Genomic DNA, 23774 nt, shown 5'->3' on the forward strand with positions numbered 1-23774 from the left:
GCACTTTAGAACAACTAACACCTGCCAGGTGGTCTTCACTTGTAGGCGATTAAACTCAGTTTAGTATGGTTGAGCACCATATTTGACGTAACATTAAATAGAACTCTCACAAGAACATTTCTACTGCTGAGCTAACCAAGGAACACTGATAATCAACTACTTAATTACCTCTAAGAATAAAGAGCATCCAAAGCAATACGTTGATCTGCAGCTCATAAAAAGGTAACAGCCTTATTGTTCTTTGGTACTCCAACAGTCCTAAACTTGTATTTGACAATACTACCCATACTGTCTTTCTGTCTGATTTGCTAGTCCACTTTTCTTGTATTTATTAGATTAGATTCGATTCAATTTTTGATCCACAGACCCAAACAATGAGATGATTCTCATGGATGTGGAACAAGTCAGAAAGTATACATAACATAAAACACTTGTATATAATACTCACTACTATCATAATTTGTTAGGAGATTGTCAAAATAGGTGAATACATCACAGTACACTAAAACTGCTAATATTTACAGAATTAATACAGTCAGAATTAAATACAGTTATGCACTTTTAATAAATTTATCATACACAAAATACCTAATCTTGCCTGTTGCGACCAAGTGTTGTCAAAACTGAAATCTAAAGACATTTTTACTCAAGCTGGTCTAACAGTCCCTATTAAGATGTTCATCTATACAGCACAAGGAGTTGCCAATAAAAAAGTCTTTCAAACTCTGTTTAAACTGTACTTTATGTGAAACCAAATTTTTAATGGTTGCTGGCAATTTATTCAAAATGTGCCTTCTTGAATATTGGGCCCCGTTTTTGGATAAAGGTAGTGATTGTAGGTCTTTATGCAGATTTTTCTTATTCCTAGTATTGATACTATGTATTAAGCTACTAGTTGAAAGTAGAGATATATTACTTGCAACAAATTTCGTTACGGAATAAATATACTGAGAAACAGTGATTGGAATGCAAAGTTCCTTGAACAGGTTTCTACATGATGTTCTTGAATTTACACCACAAATGATTCTTAACATGCTTCTGCATACAAAAACTTTTACCCAGTTTGTTGAGGTATCCCAGAATATGATCCCGTATGACATAATAGAATGAAAGTAAACAAAGTATGCAAGTTTTTTATATTTATATCTCCTACATCTGACATCATTCTCACTACAAACAAAGACTTGTTTAGCCACTTCAGCAATTCTATGGTATGGCCCTTCCCAACTGTATTTATTATGAGTTGTAATCCCATAAATGTAACACAGTCAACCTCTTCAATCTGCATGATTTCATATGTTATATACATGGTGGAAAGAGATATCTTACATGTTGGGAACTGCATATAGTGGGTCTTTTCAAAGTTTAATGAGAGTGAATTAGCTTTAAATCATTTATTAATGTCAGTGAAAATTTTATTAGCAGCCATTTATAAATCTGTACTTGACTTGCTACCTATTGCAATGTTTGTATCATGTGCAAACAAAACAAACTTGGCATCTAGCAATGTAACAGATGAGAAGTCATTGAAGTATGCAAGAAAAAAGGAACGGACCAAAGATGGAACCTTGAGGAACACCACTGTAATTAATTTCCAACCAAATGAAGATTGACTGTTTACTGCACTGGTGTTTTGCAATGACTCCCTTTGTTTCTGTTACTTAGATAAGACCCAAATCATTTTGCACCACTGCCGGTGACACCATAATATTCTGATTTACTTAAGAGAATGCTGTGATTCACATAGTCAAAGGCTTTTGACAGGTCACAGAAAATTCCCATAGCCTCTAATCTATTATCTAATTAATTAAGTACATTCTCACTGTGCGTTAAATAGTTTATCAAACAATGGAAAGTCCAGGATGGAATAACATCAACATGAAGAAGACAGACTGCTACTCACCACATACAGGAGACACTGAGTCACAGACAGGCACAATGAAAAAAATATAAAAATATTTAAGCTTTCACACAAAGTACTACTTCTGAAGTAGGAAACATGAACACACACACACACACACACACACACACAAGCTGAGACATGTGTTGTAGAGCAACATCAGATTCTTCAGAATAATATATTCCACTATTATCTCTTAGCTGACATAACATATGTGTGTGTTAAAGAAGTATTTTACGTAGTTAGTAAGTGAGGGGCAGCAGACTGTGTGGCCCCTTTGTGGTGTATATGCAGATTTGTGAAAAGAAGAATGAACTCTGAATATCTGCAAGGTGTGTTACTGATTGTGTATCTCCACCTGCTGTGGAGGTCTGTTTATGCTTTGAAATTATGGCTTGGTGGTGCTTTTGAACTCAAGGAGGAAAGTTGCATTCACAAGAATGGTCACATCCAGAAATTGAAGAAGATATAGTCTGTAATCTATTCACTATTCTATCATAAGATGTTTAAATGAGAGTTTCTGTTATAAGCCTAACTACATGAGAGTAATAGCACAGCAATCTGTGAATATGCAACTGTACGTATTTTATGAAGGAAGCATAATATATAAGAGTTTGTTAAAAGTGGATATGTTATTTCACAGTGAGTTGGAGTAGTTGTGTGCTCTCTTACCCTCGACCCTCTGCAAATGGAAATGAAGTAACATCGACAGAAGCAGCAGCATTGCATAGCAGGTTCATTGCATCAAGTCCGAAAATGTGACCATCAAGATTAAAGAAATTATCATTTATTACAAATAGCATCAGTGGACAGCTTGTAAATGAAGTTTTTTGGAGCAGTTTACCTCAAGAATGCCGGCTGCGGTGGTCTAGCAGTCTAGCAGTCCGGAACCGCGCGACTGCTACGGTCGCAGGTTCGAATCCTGCCTCAGGCATGGATGTGTGTGATGTCCTTAGGTTAGTTAGGTTTAAGTAGTTCTAAGTTCTAGGGGACTGATGACCACAGATGTTAAGTCACATAGTGCTCAGAGCCATTTGAACCCTTTTGAACCTCAAGAATCCTCTTTTATTTCATTTCTGTTTGCATCCAAGGTGAAGGATGCAGATAAGAGGCACAGAAATAAGAGAGCTTTTGAGATACAAGAAGGAATTTTCAAGACAGAACAGAGAAATATATGACATTGCCTAGAGGAATTGAAGTAAACAACATAGAAGATGTAGGTAAACACACACTATACTATCATCCATTATAACTCTTATGCTTAAGAGGTTATTGGCAATTTGGTACAAACCTAATAAGTGAAGTATCACATCAGAAGACATAAATGAAATTAGTTGACCATATCATCCTGGCCAGGAACAAGAAATATTTAGATGTTGAAATAACTGTAAAGATCCTAGTCAAGAAACATTATGTTGATGAAATGGAAGATTTTGGTATTCTGATTCTGAGGCTATGGGGCAGCAGTGATCTTCAAGAGCAACTCTGTGGCAGCTGACCAACACAATAGCAGCACACCTTCACTTTGCAGAATGGTAGCTGGTCAACTGAATACAGCAAAGGCTACACAATAGTTCAGTGAGACATTGATTAGCGCAAACACTGAGACACACACACATACACACACACACACACACACACACACACACACACACACACACACACACACACACAAAATGCATCAGCAGTACACTGCAGTTAGCAGTGTGACTCATTAGGTGAGCTGAACCAGTACCAAGTGGGAAATGTTTTCTTGTAGTTTGTTCATGAAGTGGTGTAGACACACACAATTGAGTCTTTGTGTTGGTCTCAAAACAAAATCACAGGACATCAAGATCCATAAGAGTAGAGACTGCTGTCATTGGGTGCCAATTACTAGAGGCAACATGGAAAATAGCTGAAGATGTAGAGAAATTCAGAACATTAGATGAACTGTCAAATACTGTTAAAAATCTAAAAACTCAAGAGGAAAAATGGAGAAATAGTATTAAAACATGTGAGGCAGAGTTAAAAAATAATATTAATACAGAAGGACAGCCCTAGAAGAAGTATCTACAAAAGTAGACTCATCAAACAGTAAAATCAAAATATGGACACGACTATAGCGAATTTATTAAAGCAAATAGTGAGAAGAATGTTTTAAGTAGTTGGGAGGAATACTTAAAGAAGTAGATGAATGAGATGTACACAAGGAACTTTAATTCATAAGCACTCTCACCAATTCTTTGAACCATATTGTGATACAGCAGAAGGAATTTCTAAAGTTGACATCAGATGGTACAACCTGTTGCCTTTTTGAAGCACTTTAAGGTAGTGGTACCCAAAGATTGATGGACATGACTAAAATTAAATTTTTTTTAAAAATTACAGTACAGTTACAAGTATAGGTTTAAGGCATTGAGTTAGTTTGACATAGTGTTTAAAAGAGAATTTCTGTATCCTGGTGAACTTACTAAAGTTTATGAAATTGTGAACCTCAGAATGAGAAATACTTGTGCTGTAGAGAATATGAAAAGGAAGAAATGATTATGGATTTCATCAAACATATACAAAATAGACTTACCAATGAAGATATTTGTATGTGTACTGACTTTGAACTGTCTGGTAATATAAGTACACGTGAAATGAGTATTTAAATGAAGCTTTAAGCTATAATAAGTTTTCAACTTAAGATTTTGAATAAAAAATTTCTGTAGTTCAACATGGCAGAACTACAAGTGAAGATACTCAAGTACATATTAAATTTCAAGCTTTGTTGTAGAAAGAATATGAGATTGAATAGATATGTGGATGGAGACTTGATACTTTATCGTGCATCCTATGTTATGTACATACACGATATCTAACAGTGAGAACTGTGTTGTTTAATGGATTGATGGGAACCAAAGTCTGAAGATATATTTACAATCAGACCCTGGTGGTTATTCTCTAACCTTCTATAGAGTACTCACAGAATCTTTGCAGATGTAGTGTACTCATGTAATCTGTGCCGGAATGGACAAGACTTTTGTTTATTTCATTAGTTGGTTATTGTGATTTGAATGTTTTTGTTGTTATAAGTACTTACTTGAGGTGAATTTAGCCTTAATCCCCCCTCCCTCGCATCAACTGATTAATAAATGAAAAGAATTTAATTGAAAACATTTACATGTTTGCTTAATGTAAGTAGTTTTATAATGTATTCATTTAGCACTGAATAAAATATTTCAGAGGCACTGAGGCATTACTGTGGATTGTATTGGTTAGTCAATAAGTTAGACTTGCATATTAAATAAATATAATAATTGATAATAATGGATATTAAAGATGACTAAGGCACTTTTTATGTGAGAATGCAGTGTTGCTGCACAATATACATGGTATTCACTATATTGTAGGAGTGGATGAAGTAAGTGTGAAGATGATGAGAGCATCTGGCAAGTCTGGATTGCAATGGCGCTATCGAGTCATGAGAAAAGTATGGAAAAATAAGGAGGACACCTGAAGACTGGTAAAAGGGAATCATTGTGCCACTTTTTAAGAAGGCTCATGGCAGATTATGTAAAAATTATAGGGGAATTGGGATGGGATGGGATAGAATTGGGATGGGATGAATAGGGAGAGAGGGGTATAGGAGGAGATGTAAAGACAGAGAAGACAGAGAGGAAAGGGAGGAGGAGATGGACAGCAATACAAGGTGCATGACAAGAAGGGCAGAAAGAGGGGAGGGGATGGACAGAGAGAAATGGGAGGAGATGGACAGCAATACAAGATGCATAACAAGAAGGACAGAAAGAGGGGAGGGGATGGACAGAGAGAAATGGGAGGAAGAGATGGACAGATATGGAGATGAGAAGGTGATGGGCAGAGTGAGAAAATAGGTGAAGATGGACCAAGAAATGTGCACATTATATGTGACATACATGTACGCAGGTGAAGCCATGGGGAAAAGACTAGTATATACACTGTAATAACCACCTTCCTGGCATGGACAGAAGTGGCACATGCAGGAATGGAGTGAATGAGGTTCTGAAAGGTACAAACAGGGGAGTGGAGCCATGGCTACTCCAGTGATGAGGCCAACTGTGCTAGGTTTCTCAGTTGAGGATCTGTGGCACAAAAGCCTGATTGTGGTGGTCCCACAGATTTTCAAACGGGTTTGAATTTGGGAAGTATGGTGGCCTAGAGAGTATGCCAAACTCATCTTGGTGCTGTTAAAATCACGCACATACACTACAAGCTGTGTGACGCACTGCCTTCTCGTGCTGGTAGACTTCATCATGCTGAGGAAAAACAAACTACATTTAGGATATAATGTAAATGGATAGATAAAAAGATCTACTTGCCAAGTGGCGGCAGGAGAACACAAACCCAAGAAAGTTTAACTTTTACAAGCTTTCAGAGCCAGTGGCTCCTTCCTCTGACAGAAGAGTTGACGGGAAAGGAAGAGGGCTGAAGGAAAATGACTGGAGAGGTTTAGGAAAGGGGTACAGTTCAGAAAAGTCGCCTGGAATCCTGGGTCACGGGAGACTTACTAGACAGGATGAGAATGAAAGTGACTGTTGGGGACTGCACTGGATGAGATTTGAAAACCTGAGAGGTTAATGGTAGAAGATAGGTTAGTATGCAAGGCAGAGATTACTACTAAAACATTGTGCACAAGTTAATAAGAGCAAAACATTTAGTAAATTGTAACAGATTTGGGAGGGGAAATGGTGAAAAATAGACAGGTCAGGAAATGGCAGATGTATAAAACTAAAATGGAGTGAAGAAAGGAGTAGTTACAGTAAATAACTGCTGAGACAGAAGGAATTAACATAAATTAAGACCATGTGGTTGGTGAGAAACAAGGACATGTTGTAGTGCTAGTTGCTACCTTTGGAGTTATGAGAAACTGGTGTCTTGGGGGAACAATCCAGATGGCACATGTGGTGAAACAGGCACTGATGTCATGATTGTCATATTGTAGAGCATACTCTGCAACAGGACATTGTGTGTTGCCAGTATACACCCTCCGCCTATACCAATTCATCCTGACTGATAACTGGGTGGTGTGTGTATTGTGTATTAAACTGGGACCTAGAAACGACATTGAGGCCATCATAGCCCTCAATGGTTCACAACCCCACAACAGGTCACAGCAGTCCACCCAATTCACCACAACCCCACACCGAACCCAGGGTTCTTAACTGGGTGGTAGTCATGCCGACGCAAAAGGCCACACAGTGTTTGCATAACAGCTTGTAAAAGGTAAACTTTTTTATGTGTGTGTTCTCCAGCCACCACTTGGTGAACAGATTTTTTTTATCTATCCATTTACATTAAATTGTTGATAATAAACTACGTGTAGGGATGAACATGGTGCCCAAGAATAGATGCACACCTGCATTGATCCATTGTGCCTTCCAGAATGACGAGACCCTGCAGGGAATGCCATGATAACATTCCCCAGATCATAATGCTCCCTCCTTGTTGGCTTTCATGGGTTCCATACCGTAGATGCCAAAGGCCATCTGTCTGATGGAGCATAAAACATGATTCATCAGAAAAAGCCAGTTAAAGCCTCTCAGTGAATGTCCATTTGCGATATTGGTGTGCAAATTCCAGCTTTCATCCCTAATGAACACCAGTTTGCATGGGTGTATGACCTAGGTGACTGCAGTGGAGGCCTATACACAGCAGCGTTCACTGAATCGTCATTGAATTGAAACAGTTGGTAGCCCAATGCTTCATCCGGGTGGTCAGTTGCTTGACTGTTACATGTCTGTTCACTTGTATGCACCTCTGCAGCCAACAAACATAGACAGTGTTCAGATTATTGTGACTGGACCACATATAAAGCAGTATGTATATACATATGTATGTATGTTTGTATGTATGTCTAGCATCTCCTCCCAAACCCCTGGATTAATTTCAGTGAAATTTGACAGACAAAACGCAAATTTCATGAGCTTCGGTAATGTGGCATTAATGACCTCCTAGTTCCAATAGGAGCACTGGTGCAGACAAAAACATGTTTTTCAGCCTGATCTATATGGGCTGCACTGCATGAAGGACGTGTTGAGGGAGTAGTCTCAGCCTGCTGTATTGACCTGTTTGCTGGGGCTACATGTGTGGATTGGCATGACAGGGTGAAGTATGAGACTGACAGAGGAGTGAATGGACAGTGAGAGGGGGCAGGAGCGAATGGATAGGAAGAGACAAACAGAGGGAGGGGATGGATGAGATAGTTGGCAGATTGGTTGATTTGAGGGAGGGGACCAAACTGCGAGGTCATCAATCCCATCAGATTAGGAAAGGATGAGGAAGGAAGTTAATGATGCCCTTTCAAAGAAACCATCCTGACATTTGCCTGTAGTGATTTATGGAAATCACAGTAAACCTAAATCCAGATGGCTCGATGTGGGTTTGAATTGCCATCCTCCCAAATGTGAGTACAGTGTGCTAACCACTGTGCTACCTTGCTTGGTGGAGGAGATGGACAGAGGGGGAGGGATGAGGAGGATATGGACAGGGAGACAGGAAGGAAGAGATGAACTGAGAGAGTAGGAGTAGGATATGGACAGAGAGAGAGGGGGGGGGGGGGAGGGGCAGGAGAAGATGGACAGAGAGAGATGGGAGGGTGAGGTTGACACATAGATGGAGCAGCAGTGTATGTTTGCAATGTATATGTCAAATGTGATTGCAAGATAAGCCACATGGGAAAACCTAGTATACAGAGTGAAGCTAAATTCACGCACTCAGGATTCACAGCACGATTCCTCACATGCCAGTGATAAAAAAATGTCTGTCACAAAATGTTGTCCAGCAAGTATATCCAGCAGAAAAAGGATGCTCAAGAGTGGCAATCTGGCAACACTATAATCACACGTATAGTAACACCCTCTGTCAGCTCACATTTGTTGTGCTGTGCAGTTGGTGCAGTGGATACAGTTTTGGAGTAGTATGCAGGAGGTTGATGGTTCGATCCTGGGTTGGGGCACACTTCTTTGATTTGCTTATTTCATTCTATCATTCCCTACTCTAATATACACTGTTTCTTAGTTACATTTGTAATGCTGAACATAACAAATATGTGGTTAGACAAATAAGAAATAGACAGTTGAAACAAATGACCAGTCATAGGACAGAGTAACTACAAAAACATTATCAGTTTTGAGATGCTAAAGATGATAGCACAGCACAATAACACAACATCTACTTGTCATTTATACTACAAGTAATATGAGTGCTACGACACTGCACATAAGCAACCAGTGACAATAATGATGTCCATAGTAATCACCACATGACCTTCAGAAGAGAATACATTGTCCTCAGAACAATAGATGCTCAAAGCAACCTCCCTAGCATAGACACATCCAGCCATTGCGTAATCCGCCAGGTCATACAGCTCTGGACCCTTCATAGCAAAGCTGCAACCACAGTAACAAGAGCAGCATGAATACACCCTACCAATTCTTCCACATCCATCATTGGAGTGCACATGCTCCTTCAGGTGCCCCACAGGAATAAATACGGGGGATTTAGGTCAGGTGAATGGGGTGGCCATACAATTGGACCTCAATGTCTGAGCCATTTCCCTAGAAATATTCTCTCCAAATACTGTTGCACATTAATTGCAAAGTGAAGGTGCACTATCATGTTGGAACCATATCCTCTGCCGAACATGTAGTGGAACATCTTCCAGCACATCAGGCAGATAGTTTGAGAGAAATGCATCATACGTTTATGCAGTCAACCAGTCAGGGAACTTGTATGGGGCCAAACACCTGTCGCCCAATATTCTGGCCAAGACGTTGATAGCCATGGTTGTGGTTTATGTGTGGGTTAACCTCACACCAATGGTGGGCAATATGCATACTGAAAAAATGCTCATGAGAGAATGCTGCTTCATCCAAAAATATTACGGTGTTCATGAAGTCATCGTTGGCTTTCTGTTGTCGTTGGAACCATTCACAGTATTGCACACGCAGATGGCGATCTGCAGAATTCAGGTGTTGCATGAAAGCATAAGGATAGGAGTGCAGCCCTCTGTGGAAGACCTCTGTCACACAGTTGTGGAAGGAGAGAACCTGACTCCTGAAGGTGCAGCTCCAGATGACGAAACACATATTTATCTGGATGGCATTGAAGAGGATATCTAGCAGCACATTCACAAGTTGCAACACCAGCCTGGTTTTCAGATGCACCAAAGACCAGAAAAATACCCACATATTCATTGTTTGTGTATGCCATAAATCTACCACACTGGTTTAGAGGTTTGCAAAGAGAAAATTTGATACATATACACATGTAGATTGGAGTGCGCTCATAACTACTACCTGTCTGGCAGACAGTGCATACAGTATAAACATGTCATCAGTCTTGCACACTGTTGCACCTAACATGCATTACCCCTCTGACAGATATGGTTCTGCATGATTCATCCCGACACCGCTAATTGTGAAATGTTTGGTTTCGAATTACACTGTTTCCCTAACTATAATAAACGCAATGTTTCCACAACCCCATTGATGTAATAATAATAATGCATTGAGATATGTACTGAACAGCATGTGGTTACCAGACTCAGTGTTAAAAGGCATAATTAGTGGGACCATGGTGATAACACAGACAAATAGTAACTGAGTTTGGACATTATTTACAAAGCACATTGCTAGTACTACTGGTAACGTAAGGCCCTAATGAAATGCAATGGACCTCAATGAGACAAGTCTATGGGACCATTGGAGAAGGGTACAAAGAAAACAAGTTTTGCATATAATAGGTGAAGTGGTGCGAATAAATTCATGCCCATGGCATGGAAAGGGCTCCTTTCAAAGCTGACTAATCTTCCATTTCTACGATTGCAGTATGTAAGTGCATGCGTTTTATAGAGGACCTGCTGCAATCGCTGTTGACGATTAAGATGCCAGATACCATATCACGTGGACTACATAAAAAACATATGCCTCAGCCCAGGGTCGAACCATCGACCTCCTGCATGCTAACCCAAAACTCTATCCATTGCACTAACTGTACAGCACAAGTAATGTGAGCTGACAGAGTTAGTTAGCATACATGTGGTTACAATGTTGCCAGATTGCCACTCTTTAACGTCCTTTTTTTTTAGGATATACTAACTGGACGAAATTTGTGAGAGACATTTTTTTGTCACTGGTATGTGAGGAATCACACTGCAAAGCCCGAGTGCGTGAATTTCTCTTCACCCTCTACAAACAAAGCAGCTTGTATATTGTCCATGATCACCTCCCAAATGCCTGGATCAACCAAACATGGCACACAAACATGAAACTTCATGATTCCACTTCACCACTGTCAGATTCATAATCTCATAGCTCCAAAAGGAATGGAGAGATACAGAAAAGAACATGTTTTCAGTCCGTTTCATACAGGCTGCCCTCCACAACAACAGGCAACTTTACAATTATGAGCAGTATGTGGTTTATAAGCTCCTAGATCCAAAAGGAGCAGATGTATGAGCAGAAATATATTTTTCCAGCATTTTCCATATAAGTTGCCTTCCAACACAGGCATGTTCTGCATGACAGGCTATACATCATGAGCAAAAATTGTTTTTCAGGCCTTTGATGTGTAGGCTGCACTACACAATAGGCATGTTGTGGTAGCAGTTATCACCTTCATGATCTATTTTGCAAGGGTCACACATGCAGATGGGCATAGCTGGGGGGAGGCTGAGATGAATGGATGGAGGATGGCCAGAGATGAGGCAGGAAGGTATGGATAGAGACAAGGGAACTAAAGCAGATGGATAGGCAGAGGGAGAAGGAGTGAAGTGACAGAGAGAGGGGGCAGGAGGAATGGATAAGGATAGGGAGAGGATGGGATGGATAAAGAGAGCAGGTACCATATTTACTCGAATCTAAGCCACACTCGAATCTAAACTGCACCTGAAAAATGAGACTCGAAATCAAGGAAAAAAAAAAATTTTCCCGAATCTAAGCCGCACCTGAAATTTGAGACTCGAAATTCAAGGGGAGAGAAAAGTTTTAGGCCGCACCTCCAAATCGATACAAAGTTGGTCCATTATAATATGAAACACAATTTAGGTTGAATGCATGACAATACAGCAACAGTAGTTTGGTTCAAGTCGTAAGCTTAGCAGTTAAGCTTTACCAGATAGCCATTGCTATGCATCAGGTGCTCCGTCCGTATTTATACGGGTACCCTTCCTTTTTCACATGCTTCGCCTGGTTTGAATTGATTGCTTATTTTTCTTTGATCTGATAAGTGCTGTCCTCTTTGTTATAGGTGTTTACGTCACTCTAAGCTGAAAATGCATTACTGTACTGTGTCATGCATTGTTTTTCGCATTCTGATGACTGTTTTACGACCTGTCGCCGCTTGCGGCATGGCTTGCTTTTGTGCGCGCTACCGCCGCTTACAACAAATAATAGACTGCATATGATAGAAGATGTTCTGAACGAGAGTTTAGCGAAAATTTTTCTCTGTTTCAAAATCTATGCAGACGCCTCTTTAGTACATTACGTTCTGCACAGAAATTAGAGTCATCTTAGATTTAAAAATCTGGTCAATTGCCGTGCTTCATTTCTGACTGTATCACTATTATGCATAAGAATAACACGAATATCAACATTTCATGATATGTATATTCTTCCGCGTTTGCTGTTGTCTCACTCTAGTTTTGTAGTTTATTAGGCAGACAGGATTTAAATGAGACAGCAGCAAACACGAAAGAATACATAGCAAAATGTTTATACTCATATTATTCTTATGGTGAAGAGAATACTGCATGTGATTCACAATTCATAAAAGTTCCTATTAGCAACCATCTCTTCTTACAGGTAGGAAAAAATTCAGAACGTAGAGTTGGCCATATTGACAAACATCACAAACAGTCTTGCCAGTCGGATTTTCGTAGTACATTGAAATGCTGCTACATTCGAAGATGAACAATAAGGAATTTGTATTTACTTCGTTGGATGATGTATGAAAATGCAGTGGTTGAAACTCGGGGCAGAGAAAAAAAGCTGTCTTCCACCTTTTTTTTAAATTTATTTACTGACGCAGAGGTTTTGGCGCTAGTATTTATCTTTGTGCCTGCAAAGCACGCCTGTGTATCGCTACATACATTTGACTGCAGAAGTTAGTTGTGGCGGCACCTACGAACATTTTTTAGAACTTCCGTTTACTTCGCACTCGATTCTAAGCCACAGGCGGTTTTTTGGATTACAAAAACCTGAAAAAAAGTGCGGCTTACATTCGAGTAAATATGGTAGGGGGGGATGAAGAGAGAGAGAAACAACAGAGAGGAGCAGGCATGTTGGGTGGGTATTGTCAGCATGCCTTCCAAGGACTACACATATAGATGGGCATGGCTGAGGAGAAAGGGGAGAGAACATAGTGAGAGATAGGCAGGTGAGTATGCATAGGGAGAGGGGGCAAGGGGAGGTGAATCAGGAGAGGAGGGAGATGGGCAGAGAGGGGCTGAGAAAGAGATGGAAAGAGAGAAGTTGGAGGTGTAGGAGGCATGTGGAAAAGGGAGAGAGGTATTCAGCAGATGAAAATGGAAGAGCATGTGAAAATGTAGTTCGAAGAGAGAGAAGTTGTGAGGTGCAAGACAGAAAGAGATTGAGGAGGCATGGGGAAATAGATAAATACCCACAAAATACACGGGCATTCGGCTAGTACATGTATAAAGCTGTATGCATATATGTATTTATGAATAGCTGGGGACTTCTCCTATGCCCCTTGATTGATTTCAACTAAATTTGATGCACAAACAGCAAACTTCACAAGTATCAGTACAGTGGGGTTTACAGCATTCTAGCTCCAGTAGAAGATGAAACGTGTGTAAACCCGTGTTTTTTCAGCCCCTTCCATATGGGCTGCCCTACACAACCAGGTATGTATTTATGTGTGACTGGGGACTCCTCCTTAGCCCATTGATTGATTTCAACTAAATTTGGCATGCAAACAGCAAACTTCATGAGTATCTGTACTGTGGGGTCTATAGCATCCTAGCTCCAGTAGAAGATAAGTTATGTGTAAACCTGTGTTTTTTCAGCCCCTGGCTGGGGTGAGGTAGAGACTGCTGGAGGAGATGGACGGAGAGTGAGAGGTCAAAAGGGGGTGTATAGGAAGAGGGAGAAGTAGAGGAGAGACAGAGGCAGAGGAGGAGGAGATGGACAGAAAGAGAGGGGGGACAGATAATGAGGGAAGGGAAGAGGAGATGGTCAGAGGGATGGTGGGAGGAAGAGATGGACCAAGAGAGGCAAAGAGATAAGGAGGGAGAGGGTGAAGGAGTTGGGGAGAGAGAGGAGGAGGTGATGGTGAGGGAGAGGAGGAGGAAGAGGTGGATAGGGAGAGGCAGGCAGGAGTAGATGGGTGGGGAGAGACAGGGAGAAGAAGATACATAGGAAGAGAGGGGCAGAAGGAAAAAAACAGGGAAAGTTGGGGAGGAGGAGGTGGATATGCAGAGGAGTGAGGGGGCTAGGAGAAGATGAGTGGGGGGAGGGGGACAGGTGGAGATGGCCGAGGGAGGGAAGTAGTGGAGAGATGTACAGAGAGAGATGTGGAGTGGAGGCAGGAGATGGAAAGAGAGAGGGGGGAGGATGAGTATATGAAGAGAGAGGGGAGGAGGAGATACACAAAGGGAGAGGGGTGAGGAGGAGATGGGCAGAGGTATGGGGAGAAGGAGTTGGGCAAAGAAAGGGTGGAGGAGGAGAGAAAGGAAAGGTGTTGGTGGACAGAGGGGGTAGGAAGCATTTGGAGGATCATGGAGGGTGGTAGTTTGCAGATGAAAAAAGAACTGGGTGTGAAAACACAACTGGAAGAGGGAGAAGGCATGAGCCCAAGAGGGAGAGTCTATGAGGAGGCAGGTGGAAAGAGGACAGGTTGTGAAGAGGCATGTGCAAGATAAAATCTATATATACCCGGGCAAGGCCAGGGTATTCAGCTAGTAAGATAACAAACCATTCAATCACTCCTTGAGAACATACTAAATAATTCATATATAGAACTGTGCTCTTGTGTTAGAAAGAGAGAAATGATATAATAATTGAAATGGCAAACACCATAAAAGGAAGATATACAAATAATATACAAAACACAGTTATTGCTTCTAAAGAGCTTTATTTACAACTAGTAAAACATATTCATTATTTTGTAAAAAGCATATTTGTGCCATTAGTTGTATAATTGTGCATTTATTATCTACCAGTTTTGATTATTACAATCATCTTCACATGAGGAAGATAGTGTACATCAATGGGTTGAAAAGACATTTTCACAAAATAGGACCCAACCAAATGTAGGACATACATAATTGTCACAATAGTCAGTTCTTAACACAGTCCATAGAAACACGCTATACCTTGGCACAATTACAATTAAGTGTGGAGTTGTCACCAAGTATGCACTACTGTATTTGTACCAAGGTAAGGTACAGACTATATATACGAACTGTAATACGACAGACTATTACAACAATTACATATGTTCTACATTTATTTGGATCATATCTGATAAAAATGTGTGAAGATGATTACAATAAAAAAAACAGTAGAGAATAAACATACAATTGTACAGCTGATGACACAAATATGCGTTTTTAAAATTATCTAGCAGCTGTAGTGGTTACCTACGAAAATCTCTACATTCACTATTGATTCTCATCTCTGATGTTTTATTGTTATTATGTTTGTCTTTGTTGGAATTCCATTCCTCACCATATTAATTTTTAATGTTGCCTCTCAAGAGGCACATACATTTCTCTTATCTCTCTGTTTCTTGAATTCTCTTTTAAGAATAAAGGGTTGATGAATTAATGCTTAACAACTTTAGTTTCCTTTGTTATTCAATCATATTATAATTTTATTTGTTCTCATATGCATGAATGCTGTTCACATTCAGTAAATATTACATCTAGGTGTGTGTACTTACCTTTTCTTCATCAAGCTTGGAAAGGAAGTGTGCTACTGTTTGTGTTAGCAACCCAACTTCCAAAGTCGACAATGTTGAAAAACCAGTTTCCAATGGATTCGGTAAAAAATCTAATATAATTAGAAGTACTGTTTCTCCAACTGCTTCCATCTGCCTGGCCATTTCAAAACTGATGGCACCACCCGCAGAGTAACCAAGAAGTATGTAAGGACCAGTTGATTGTACTGCATGCATTTGCTGCAAAAGGATTCATATTGGGACTAAGTTGTATTGATTTATAAATATTATTTATTTCAAGTAGAAAATAAGAGGACACTACTTTATTCCTTAAATCAAAGTGCATTTGTCTTCAGTTGAATCCTACCTATGTGTAAGTGCTCTATGACTGCAAGAGTTGTTTAATGATTATACCATTTGTATGACATATTTCTAAGCTTGTTATCAATAGACGTATGAATTTAATTAAAGTGAAAGGCCAGATCAAATTACTGACAAACAATATGTTGAAAGCAAATTTACTGTCTCTGCATGTAGGACACTTCCCTCACTTTTGGAACTAGTACTTTCTTTCTCAGGTGGAGAAAGGAATAGGTTGATTCAGGTTTAATGGAAGAGTAGGTCACTCATACTCCAGACCTTAGAATAAGGAGGACCCAACTACTGTGAGGACAAGGACAGCCAATCTTTGTCTCCTCCTATTGATGTTGTGCAGTTCACTCTTTTCTATCTAATCTAGCTCACTTTTAAAATGAGTGTTATTTTAATATATTTGTTACACTTATCATTCAAGTTTTTACATTTTTCTTCAATCATATAGTAGTACAATTAATAGCATTAAACATTTGATATCTCACACCTCTACTTTTAACTGAAGCAATAAGAGAAAAGTTTAGCAAAAGATCTATGTGCCACAGAACTAATTTGCATTAGATGTAAATCTAATATTATTAATATATCTAAAAAGAAAGATGATGAGACTTACCAAACAAAAGCGCTGGCAGGTCGATAGACACACAAACAAACACAAATATACACACAAAATTCTAGCTTTTGCAACCAACGGCTGCTTCATCAGGAAAGAGGGAAGGAGAGGGAAAGACGAAAGGATGTGGGTTTTAAGGGAGAGGGTAAGGAGTCATTCCAATCCCGGGAGCGGAAAGACTTACCTTAGGGGGAAAAAAGGACGGGTATACACTCGCGCACACACACACATATCCATCCGCATATACACAGACACAAGCAGACATTTGTAAAGGCAAAGAGTTTGGGCAGAGATGTCAGTCGAGGCGGAAGTACAGAGGCAAAGATGTTGTTGAAAGACAGGTGAGGTATGAGCGGCGGCAAATTGAAATTAGAAATTAGCGGAGATTGAGGCCTGGCGGATAGCGAGAAGAGAGGATATGCTGAAGGGCAAGTTCCCATCTCCGGAGTTCTGAGAGGATGGTGTTAGTGGGAAGTATCCAGATAACCCGGACGGTGTAACACTGTGCCAAGATGTGCTGGCTGTGCACCAAGGCATGTTTAGCCACAGGATGATCCTCATTACCAACAAACACTGTCTGCCTGTGTCCATTCATGCAAATGGACAGTTTGTTGCTGGTCATTCCCACATAGAAGGCTTCACAGTGTAGGCAGGTCAGTTGGTAAATCACATGGGTGCTTTCACACGTGGCTCTGCCTTTGATCGTGTACACCTTCCGGGTTACAGGACTGGAGTAGGTGGTGGTGGGAGGGTGCATGGGACAGGTTTTACACCGGGGGCAGTTACAAGGGTAGGAGCCAGAGGGTAGGGAAGGTGGTTTGGGGATTTCATAGGGATGAACTAAGAGGTTACGAAGGTTAGGTGGACGGCGGAAAGACACTCTAGGTGGAGTGGGAAGGATTTCATGAAGGATGGATCTCATTTCAGGTCAAATGAAATCCTCCCCACTCCACCTAGAGTGTCTTTCCGCCGTCCACCTAACCTTCGTAACCTCTTAGTTCATCCCTATGAAATCCCCAAACCACCTTCCCTACCCTCTGGCTCCTACCCTTGTAACCGCCCCCGGTGTAAAACCTGTCCCATGCACCCTCCCACCACCACCTACTCCAGTCCTGTAACCCGGAAGGTGTACACGATCAAAGGCAGAGCCACGTGTGAAAGCACACATGTGATTTACCAACTGACCTGCCTACACTGTGAAGCCTTCTATGTGGGAATGACCAGCAACAAACTGTCCATTCGCATGAATGGACACAGGCAGACAGTGTTTGTTGGTAATGAGGATCACCCTGTGGCTAAACATGCCTTGGTGCATAGCCAGCACATCTTGGCACAGTGTTACACCATCCGGGTTATCTGGATACTTCCCACTAACACCAACCTGTCAGAACTCCGGAGATGGGAACTTGCCCTTCAGCATATCCTCTCTTCTCGCTATCCGCCAGGCCTCAATCTCCGCTAATTTCTAATTTCAATTTGCCGCCGCTCATACCTCACCTGTCTTTCAACAACATCTTTGCCTCTGTACTTCCGCCTCGACTGACATCTCTGCCCAAACTCTTTGCCTTTACAAATGTCTGCTTGTGTCTGTGTATATGCGGATGGATATGTGTGTGTGTGCGCGAGTGTATACCCGTCCTTTTTTCCCCCTAAGGTAAGTCTTTCCGCTCCCAGGATTAGAATGACTCCTTACCCTCTCCCTTAAAACCCACATCCTTTCATCTTTCCCTCTCCTTCCCTCTTTCCTAACGAAGCAGCCGTTGGTTGCGAAAGCTAGAATTTTGTGTGTATGTTTGTGTTTGTTTGTGTGTCTATCGACCTGCCAGCGCTTTTGTTTGGTAAGTCTCATCATCTTTCTTTTTAGATATATTTTTCCCACGTGGAATGTTTCCCTCTATTATATTCATATAATTAATATTATTAATATATATATAATCACCACTTACTCCTAACAAGAACTGTAGGATTGTGCTAGATTTCTATCTTACTCACTCTGACATAAAATGTAGCAAGCTCTTTAAATGTTGTTCGTGGTGACTCATAGGAAAATTGCAGTCCGTAAACTGTTCTCTTCATGCTGTGTGCAGTTTCTTTTAAAAGTCTGCAGGTTCCATCTATTGGATGCACAAAGAAAATGGGCAATGCCTGATGACAGGGTTCATCAGCAAGCACCACCAATGTCTCTTCTGGGACAAGTGGAGAAACATTGAAGTCCAGAAGAACAAATTGCTTTTCAGCTGCATTCAAAGGTATCTCATCTGTCCTTTCCATTTGGAAGTGATCCATGTTTTCTGGTGTGTCAGCTTTAGTAACAGAACTAGCTCTACCACCGAGATCTGATGTGTATGCTCTTTCAAAATCAAGCAGATTCTGAACAGTCAGAGAGCGAACTTCCTCAGCACTAAGAGATCTTCCAAAATATTGTTCAATGCAGAGACGTATCTCTATTTGCATTAATGAATCCATGCCAAGTGATTCTAATGTAATATCTGGTGATAAGCTGCTAATGTCAGGTAGTCCTGGAATTGGAAATAGATATATGTAAATTTTTAGTCCAATTTTACATTTTACATGTATTTCAAGATCACTGAATAGAGTTATTGCACCTGAGACAGTAGCACCAATTGAAATTTGTTAAGTCGGACATGTGTACCATTTCAGACAACTAAATTTGTGGAGGTATGGGAGGAAATCAGCAGCTCAGTAACAATTGCTGCACCAAACTTCATAGATTGTGCTTCAAAACTGTTCCATCACCACAAGTTTCCTGGCTATCTTTTCTTAGGTGTTCTTGCACTTCTTCTATGTGGACAATACTTGGAGAGAACATGATTGGTAGCTTTATATCTGAAGCATATTTCAAAATCTGTTTTCTCCATGGATAACTATGACTATTATCGAAATTATACTAGTTTTCCAGGTTCAGAAGGATAACTAGTATTTTCTACACACAGTATAAAAGGTAAGAATATAGACTTTTCCAGCATTTACTGCTGATCTTTAGTCTCCAGCCTGGTGACAGTGTTAACATTATACACAAGTTTGATGAGTGCTGCATCCATCTTCTTTAGGCAAACTATCAAAAGACTTTGGACATCTTATTTACCTACTGAGAGACAGTTATGCTCTCACTCTGCATATCAAAGCTGTGGTTCATTGTGGACAACTTGTGGTGCTGGCAGTGATGGTGGCAGTAGTGCTGCTGATGGTGCTGGTGGGGAGGGATGAGTTGGAGGTGGTATGGCAGTGATTGTGCTCTCAACCCTCTGGGTGTCATAGCTGTGCACTACCACATGAACTCATATTGCATAGCTGCTACAGCAGCATTCCACATCAAGGTGAGCTGATAGCCTTGTTGACTAAACTGTCATTAACCCTTGTTTCTGTTGATTCATTTTAAGAGCCACTGTTTCAGAACAGTAACTCGCTGTTTTTAAAATGAAACAATTTTTTTTGTTGAGGCTCTGTTAAGCTACCACTTACTTTCCTTTGTGACCCAGACAAATACATCCAATGTGTTCTGTACAGTACTGAAAGATACAGCACCACATTTGCCTACTGTATTAACGGCTGCAGCACTGCATTTGTCTGCTGTATTAATGACCACCTGTACACATTGGAAATGAATTATAATATGGGTGGGACTTGCCAAAGTGGGGGAACACTTTTGTTTCTCATGAAAAGACTTGGACAGTAGGTGCAAAACTAACTCATGTGCTGTCTACATATTATACATACCTACATTGGGTAGATTACAGTTCAGATGCTGACACTGAAGCAAAGGAATGCCACACTGACTCTAAACAACATAGAAATTGTACAAACAACAAAAAATACAATAGGGTACAAGCAGAAAGATAACACATTCACTGTAAACAACCAAAGACAGCCAATGTCATAAGTTATCAACATCAATTATTAATTAACAACTGATGAAAAAGTACATTAACTCTCTTCCTCTATTGTTTGACCATAGAGAGAGAATGCTGGTTGAAATCTGAAACTGATAGCTGTGAAATTTTTGGTGAAAATTTAAGTGTATATCAAAAGGATAGGCTAATTGGAAATGGAGGTGGTGTAGTTGTCACAATAGACAAGAAACTCAGATCCACTGAGACAAAAATTGAAACTGCATGAGAGATTGTTTGGGCAAGACTAACTATCATGGGTGGGCATAAAATGATAATTGGATCATTCTACTGACCACCAGTCTCATCTCCTGATGTAACTGAAAACTTTAGAGAAAACCTCAGTTCATATATACATATGTTCCAAAACCTTACTACATTGATTGGTGGAGGCTTTCATCATCCAACAATTTATTGGGAAAATTGCAGTTTTGTTAGTAGAGGGCAAGATAAGACATCCTGTGAAACATGACGACGTGCTTTTTCTGAAAACTACTTAGAACAGATAGTTGGGAACCTCACTCATGATGGAAATATATTCGGCCTAATGGCAATAAATAGACCTGACCTGTTTGAGGATGTCCACATCAAAACTGGTATAGGTGATCATGATGCGGTTGTGGCAACAATGATTACCAAGGCACAAAGGACAACTGAAACAAGCGGAAAAGATAAAAAAATCAGTACATGGTGGGAGCATGCTGAGGAACTATGGCTCAAGTTTAAAACAATACTTGATCATGCACCAGATAGATAGGTTCCTAGCAGAACAGTTCATAATAGGAGGGAATCTCCATGGTATAAAGTTGCTGTGAAGAAATGTCTAAAGAAACAGAGACTATTGCATAATAGGTGCAAAACAAAGCAAAGGACTATAGACAGAGAGATGCTGAATGAAATGTGTTTGGCTGTCAAGAGAGCAACGCATGATGCTTCAATGGCTACCGTAGCAGAATATTGTCAAGTGATATTTCACTAAAACCAAAGAAATTTTTGTCATATCTAAAGTCTGCTAGTGACACTTAACTTAGTGTCCAGTCCCTAGCAAATGAGGCAGGGACTGAAATTGAGTGTAGCAAAGTAAAAGCTGAAATGGTTAACTACATTTTCTGGCATTCCTTTACACAGAAAAACCTAGGAGAATTGCCAAATTTAATTCTCATACCACTGAAAAGATGAAGGAAATAAATATTAGTGTCAGTGGCGTTGAGAAACAGCTGAAATCATTAAAACTGAGCTAAGCTCCATGGCCTCACGGAATCCTTATAAGATTCTACACTGAATTTATGGCTGTGTTAGCTCCTCTTCTAACTATAATCTATCATAGATTCTTCAAACAAAAACCCATGCCCAGTTCTTGGAAAAATGCATAGGAAACACCTGTCTACAAAAAGGGTAGTAAAAGTGATTCACATAACTATCATCCAATACCCTTGAAATCAATTTGTTGTAGAACAGGACCAGCCACAGCAGCCAAACTTTATGCATGCAGTGTGTGTGGGCCACCGGCAGGCCAAGTCATGGACTGTCACTTGGCTTTGGCTTTGCTCGGTCCTTCCCGGAAGTACCTGCAAATTCTCAAGATTTCATTTAGCATTATGGTGCGGCATTTTGCAGTCAGCTCAATGGGAATGACTGGAGAGAGGGATGAGAACTCTCAACACATATAAGTGAAGGGTACTGCATATTTGTTATGAGACAACGTTATAGTACCATGCAAAAACAATTATGACAATTTAGATGACAATGAAAGCATAAAAAATTACAATGATCAACAGACCAGATTTATTTTTCTGTACATTAAGAAGCACTTTGTGCTAAATTTACAGGCATGGATGGCTTGAAAAAAATTGATGGTATGAATAGTAAAATTTATGAAGTCACAAACGATATTCCATTTTCAGTTGCTACAGTTTTCAGTGGAAATGAACAAAGAGTAAGGAGACTTCTTATATTATTGCAAAGTGCGATGATTGAGATAAGGGCCACACCTGGAATGATTTTTCAATTTCAATCTTGCTATTGTTAAATTTATGAAGGAAATGGGGTGCAGGAATGAAAATTAGCACATCTGGAATGGATTGCACACTTCACATTTTGGACTTAACTGCACATGCCCACAGTAAAATATTGCAAGAGAACTTCTTTCTGATTTTATGGGGTTGCATTTAAAAAATAAAAAATTTAAAAAAACATGCTGTATAAGGGACATATTCTGACAAAAACAAATCAGTTCCCTACTCTTAATGGTGTTAAAGAAAGTAAATGATTTGAAGAATTCATTGTGACCTTGCAAGAATTACAATAAAAGTTTTATAAAGGTTTTGAGGATACTATCAATCTTACACCTGTTTTCAAGGTCGTTGGCCATTTCCGTTGAATGTGCCTCTATGCATGTTCAAATGTAACTGATTGATCAGTATGGTAATTCCAGTTTCAATTACAAATCTTTTTCCATAAAAACTGTCCAGGATGTCTTAATTGCTTTTCTTGTATAGATTTTCTGATTCTCCATAATGAGGTTGCAAAAGTGCTATAATATTTCAATTGACATATTTGTGTGAAAGACCTTTTTTCAATTATCAAACTCCGTAATGAGGTTGCAAAAGTGCTATAATATTTCGATCGACATACTTGCATGAAAGAGCTTTCTTCTATTATGAAACTAAATAAGTCATAATCATGTGGCAACTTGAAAGCCAAACTCTGAGAAATTGTCTGTGTCTTCTGTATGTCAACAGTTTGGACCAAATAAAAATTAAGTCTCCAGCATGCCAAAAGTAATTAATTACACTGAAAACTTGTTTTGCTTGGGATCTATGTTGCTGAGAAATGTGAAATACAAAACCAAGTCATATGTTGTATGACTATACAGCTAATTTTCCCCTCTTCTCCCTCCTCATGCTCAGACAGTCCAGTGTGGCGATGGGGGCAATGAGAAGTGAGGCTGAGTACTTTGGCACTCAGGCCTGTCCAAGGTCCGTGAGCCAAAATCTTGGTCACCCCTACATCTTAGGATGTATTCTGAGCTCAAACATAGTGAAGATTCTTGGACAGAATGACCTCTTCAATGCCA

General features: G+C 40.0%; 1 protein-coding gene across 1 annotated transcript in view; it reads right to left on the bottom strand.

Moving 5' to 3' along the window:
* Positions 1–23774, bottom strand: part of LOC126175576 (fatty acid synthase-like) — a 218957-nt gene that overhangs the window by 21911 nt on the left and 173272 nt on the right. Inside the window, exons 20-21 of the mRNA XM_049922434.1 lie at positions 18783–19309; positions 15809–16045 (exon numbers count right to left, since the gene is read on the bottom strand). Of these exons, the coding sequence (XP_049778391.1) occupies positions 15809–16045; positions 18783–19309 (764 nt within the window). The remainder of the gene's footprint in view (positions 1–15808; positions 16046–18782; positions 19310–23774) is intronic.

The sequence above is a fragment of the Schistocerca cancellata genome, chromosome 3 (assembly GCF_023864275.1).
Source record: "Schistocerca cancellata isolate TAMUIC-IGC-003103 chromosome 3, iqSchCanc2.1, whole genome shotgun sequence".
NCBI lineage: Eukaryota > Metazoa > Arthropoda > Insecta > Orthoptera > Acrididae > Schistocerca > Schistocerca cancellata.